We start from the raw sequence: 5,473 nt of genomic DNA, 5'->3' as shown, positions 1-5,473 counted from the left end.
ACTACATCTGTAACCTGTAGCAACAACAGGGTAATTAAATGAAGTTACTACATCTGTAACCTGTAGCAACAACAGGGTAATTAAATGAAGTTACTACATCTGTAACCTGTAGCAACAACAGGGTAATTAAAGGAAGTTACTACATCTGTAACCTGTAGCAACAACAGGGTAATTAAATGAAGTTACTACATCTGTAACCTGTAGCAACAACAGGGTAATTAAATGTAGTCACTACATCTGTAACCTGTAGCAACAACAGGGTAATTAAATGAAGTTACTACATCTGTAACCTGTAGCAACAACAGGGTAATTAAATGTAGTCACTACATCTGTAACCTGTAGCAACAACAGGGTAATTAAATGTAGTCACTACATCTGTAACCTGTAGCAACAACAGGGTAATTAAATGTAGTCACTACATCTGTAACCTGTAGCAACAATGCTTTTCTACTCCAACAATACAACATCTGATTCAAAGGGGGTGTGGCAGATATCAAAACTCTTCCTGGTAGGATAGACTTGTGCTTCCTCTCCAAAAGGAGGCTATTGAGGAGGGGAGGAGGATGGAGGAGAGAGGGTGGAGGACAGACTTTTGCCCAAATGAGAAAAGGCCAGAGAGTAAGACCGAGAGGGACACAGAGAGAAAGACAGAGAGGGACAGAGCGAGAGAGAGAGAGAGAGAGAGAGAGAGAGAGAGAGAGAGAGAGAGAGATGGACAGAGAGAGAGAGATGGACAGAGAGAGAGAGAGATGGACAGAGAGAGAGATGGACAGAGAGAGAAAGAGAGTGTGTGTGAGAGAGAGATGCAGGGTCCCTGATTGTGTTGATACCCTGTGTTCCCATGCAGGTTTGATGGCGGATAAGGAGGAGAAGCCTGTGGGAGAGGAGGAGGACGAGACAGACCTGAACTACACTCCTCCAGCCCAGAAGAGCCTGCAGGAGATACAGGAACTAGACAAGGATGATGAGAGTCTCAGGAAATACAAACAGACTCTACTAGGAGCTGGACCAGTGGTGGCAGGTCAGTGTGTCTTACTGTGTGTTACTGTGGTCAGTGTGTCTTACTGTGGTCAGTGTGTCTTACTGTGGTCAGTGTGTTACTGTGTTACTGTGGTCAGTGTGTCTTACTGTGGTCAGTGTGTTACTGTGTTACTGTGGTCAGTGTGTTACTGTGTTACTGTGGTCAGTGTGTCTTACTGTGTTACTGTGGTCAGTGTGTCTTACTGTGTCTTACTGTGGTCAGTGTGTCTTACTGTGTCTTACTGTGTCTTACTGTGTCTTACTGTGTTACTGTGGTCAGTGTGTCTAACTGTGGTCAATGTGTCTTACTGTGTCTTACTGTAGTCAGTGTGTCTTACTGTGTCTTACTGTGTTACTGTGGTCAGTGTGTCTTACTGTGTCTTACTGTGTTACTGTGGTCAATGTGTCTTACTGTGTCTTACTGTGGTCAGTGTGTCTTACTGTGGTCAGTGTGTCTTACTGTGGTCAATGTGTCTTACTGTGTCTTACTGTGGTCAGTGTGTCTTACTGTGTCTTACTGTGTTACTGTGGTCAGTGTGTCTTACTGTGTCTTACTGTGTTACTGTGGTCAATGTGTCTTACTGTGTCTTACTGTGTTACTGTGGTCAGTGTGTCTTACTGTGTCTTACTGTGTTACTGTGGTCAGTGTGTCTTACTGTGTTACTGTAGTCAGTGTGTCTTACTGTGTCTTACTGTGGTCAGTGTGTACTGAGACCACAGTAATGCTGGTACTGGGCCCTGCATCAAAGACCACTTTAATGTTAGTACTGGGCCCTGCATCAAAGACCACAGTAATGTTAGTACTGGGCCCTGCATCAAAGACCACAGTAATGTTAGTACTGGGCCCTGCATCAAAGACCACAGTAATGTTAGTTCTGGGCCCTGCATCAAAGACCACAGTAATGCTGGTACTGGGCCCTTCATCAAAGACCAAAGTACTGGGCCCTGCATCAAAGACCACATTAATGTTAGTACTGTGCCCTTCATCAAAGACCACAGTAATGTTAGTTCTGGGCCCTGCATCAAAGACCACAGTAATGTTAGTACTGGGCCCTGCATCAAAGACCACAGTAATGCTGGTACTGGGCCCTGCATCAAAGACCACAGTAATGTTGGTACTGGGCCCTGCATCAAAGACCACAGTAATGTTAGTACTGGGCCCTGCATCAAAGACCACAGTTATGTTAGTTCTGGGCCCTGCATCAAAGACCACAGTAATGTTAGTACTGGGCCCTGCATCAAAGACCACAGTAATGCTGGTACTGGGCCCTGCATCAAAGACCACAGTAATGTTGGTACTGGGCCCTGCATCAAAGACCACAGTAATGTTAGTACTGGGCCCTGCATCAAAGACCACAGTAATGTTAGTTCTGGGCCCTTTATCAAAGACCACAGTAATGCTGGTACTGTGCCCTTCATCAAAGACCAAAGTACTGGGCCCTGCATCAAAGACCACAGTTATGTTAGTTCTGGGCCCTGCATCAAAGACCACAGTAATGTTAGAACTGGGCCCTGCATCAAAGACCACAGTAATGCTGGTACTGGGCCCTGCATCAAAGACCACAGTAATGTTGGTACTGGGCCCTGCATCAAAGACCACAGTAATGTTAGTACTGGGCCCTGCATCAAAGACCACAGTAATGCTGGTACTGGGCCCTGCATCAAAGACCACAGTATTGGGCCCTGCATCAAAGACCACAGTACTGGGCCCTGCATCAAAGACCACAGTACTGGGCCCTGCATCAAAGACCACAGTAATGTTGGTACTGGGCCCTGCATCAAAGACCACAGTAATGTTAGTACTGGGCCCTGCATCAAAGACCACAGTAATGTTAGTACTGGGCCCTGCATCAAAGACCACAGTAATGTTAGTACTGGGCCCTGCATCAAAGACCACAGTAATGTTAGTACTGGGCCCTGCATCAAAGACCACAGTAATGTTAGTACTGGGCCCTGCATCAAAGACCACAGTAATGTTAGTTCTGGGCCCTGCATCAAAGACCACAGTAATGTTAGTACTGGGCCCTGCATCAAAGACCACAGTAATGTTAGTACTGGGCCCTGCATCAAAGACCACAGTAATGTTAGTACTGGGCCCTGCATCAAAGACCACAGTAATGTTAGTACTGGGCCCTTCACCTTGTCATCTTGTATGTCATCTACCTCTGTCTAATTGATTCATCCTGGTATCTGGTGTTACTGCTGCTGTAATAATAGCTTTAACTCAATATTACCAACAAGAAAACACACACACACACACACACACACACACACACACACACACACACACACACACACACACACCCTCTCTGAACCATCTCTCGGTGTGTTTTTTCAGACCCGACCATACCCAATGTCCAGGTGACCAGACTGACCCTGATGTGTGACCAAGCACCTGGTCCCATCACCATGGACCTCTCAGGTAAATACCACTCCTTTATCCCTGGTCCGATCACCATGGACCTCTCAGGTAAATACCACTCCTTTATCCCTGGTCCGATCACCATGGACCTCTCAGGTAAATACCACTCCTTTATCCCTGGTCCGATCACCATGGACCTCTCAGGTAAATACCACTCCTTTTTCCCTGGTCCGATCACCATGGACCTCTCAGGTAAATACCACTCCTTTATCCCTGGTCCGATCACCATGGACCTCTCAGGTAAATACCACTCCTTTATCCCTGGTCCCATCACCATGGACCTCTCAGGTAAATACCACTCCTTTATCCCTGGTCCGATCACCATGGACCTCTCAGGTAAATACCACTCCTTTATCCCTGGTCCCATCACCATGGACCTCTCAGGTAAATACCACTCCTTTATCTCTATCCATCATTTTCTCTATCATATCTCACCACAATCTCTCTATCCCTCCATCCCTCTCGTGCCCTCACTATCTCTCCATCCCTCTCGTGCCCTCACTATCTCTCCATCCCTCTCCTGCCCTCACTATCTCTCCATCCCTCTCCTGCCCTCACTATCTCTCCATCCCTCTCCTGCCCTCACTATCTCTCCATCCCTCTCCTGCCCTCACTAATTCTCCATCCCTCCATCCCTCTCCTGCCCTCACTATCTCTCCATCCCTCTCCTGCCCTCACTATCCCTCCATCCCTCTCCTGCCCTCACTATCTCTCCATCCCTCTCCTGCCCTCACTATCTCTCCATCCCTCCATCCCTCTCCTGCTCTCACTATCTTTCCATCCCTCTCCTGCCCTCACTATCTCTCCATCCCTCCATCCCTCTCCTGCCCTCACTATCTCTCCATCCCTCTCCTGCCCTCACTATCTCTCCATCTATGACTTGTAACTCTGAATTCAGTGTAGTGGGATGAGGCTCCAATATGAATGAATTCAGTGGTGGGATGTGGCTCCAATATGAATGAATTCAGTGGTGGGATGAGGCTCAAATATGAATGAATTCAGTGGTGGGATGTGGCTCCAATATGAATGAATTCAGTGGTGGGATGAGGCTCCAATATGAATGAATTCAGTGTATTGGGATGAGGCTCCAATATGAATGAATTCAGTGGTGGGATGAGGCTCCAATATGAATGAATTCAGTGGTGGGATGAGGCTCCAATATGAATGAATTCAGTGGTGGGATGAGGCTCCAATATGAATGAATTCAGTGGTGGGATGAGGCTCCAATATGAATGAATTCAGTGTATTGGGATGAGGCTCCAATATGAAATGAATTCAGTGGTGGGATGAGGCTCCAATATGAATGAATTTCAGTGGTGGGATGAGGCTCCAATATGAATGAATTCAGTGGTGGGATGAGGCTCCAATATGAATGAATTCAGTGGTGGGATGAGGCTCCAATATGAATGAATTCAGTGTAGTGGGATGAGGCTCCAATATGAATGAATTCAGTGGTGGGATGAGGCTCCAATATGAATGAATTCAGTGTATTGGGATGAGGCTCCAATATGAATGAATTCAGTGGTGGGATGAGGCTTCCCTGTAGCTCAGTTGGTAGAGCATGGTGTTTGCAACACCAGGGTTGTGGGTTCGATTCCCACGGGGGGCCAGCACAGGAAAAAAAAAAAAAAAATGTATGAAATGTATGCATTCACTACTGTAAGTCGCTCTGGATAAGAGTGTGCTAAATGACTAAAATGTAATGTAAAAAAATGAATGAATTCAGTGGTGGGATGAGGCTCCAATATGAATGAATTCAGTGGTGGGATGAGGCTCCAATATGAATGAATTCAGTGTATTGGGATGAGGCTCCAATATGAATGAATTCAGTGGTGGGATGAGGCTCCAATATGAATGAATTCAGTGGTGGGATGAGGCTCCAATATGAATGAATTCAGTGTATTGGGATGAGGCTCCAATATGAATGAATTCAGTGGTGGGATGAGGCTCCAATATGAATGAATTCAGTGGTGGGATGAGGCTCCAATATGAATGAATTCAGTGGTGGGATGAGGCTCCAATATGAATGAA

General features: G+C 46.3%; 1 protein-coding gene across 10 annotated transcripts in view; it reads left to right on the top strand.

Moving 5' to 3' along the window:
* Positions 1–847: 847 nt before the first annotated feature.
* Positions 848–5,473, top strand: part of LOC115171975 (rho GDP-dissociation inhibitor 2) — a gene marked incomplete at its 5' end in the record, with an annotated part of 28,799 nt that continues 24,173 nt past the window's right edge. For all 10 annotated transcript variants that reach the window (XR_003871331.1, XR_003871330.1, XR_003871337.1 and 7 more), the window contains 2 exon segments: positions 848–1,021; positions 3,359–3,442. Coding sequence is in view for 1 of the 10 variants with exons in the window: in XM_029729212.1 (XP_029585072.1) it covers positions 848–1,021; positions 3,359–3,442 (258 nt within the window).

Source organism: Salmo trutta, chromosome 32 (genome assembly GCF_901001165.1).
Source record: "Salmo trutta chromosome 32, fSalTru1.1, whole genome shotgun sequence".
In the NCBI taxonomy this organism is placed as follows: domain Eukaryota; kingdom Metazoa; phylum Chordata; class Actinopteri; order Salmoniformes; family Salmonidae; genus Salmo; species Salmo trutta.
Note: the sequence above shows the minus strand (reverse complement) of the source record. Positions and strands in the feature narration are given on the sequence as shown.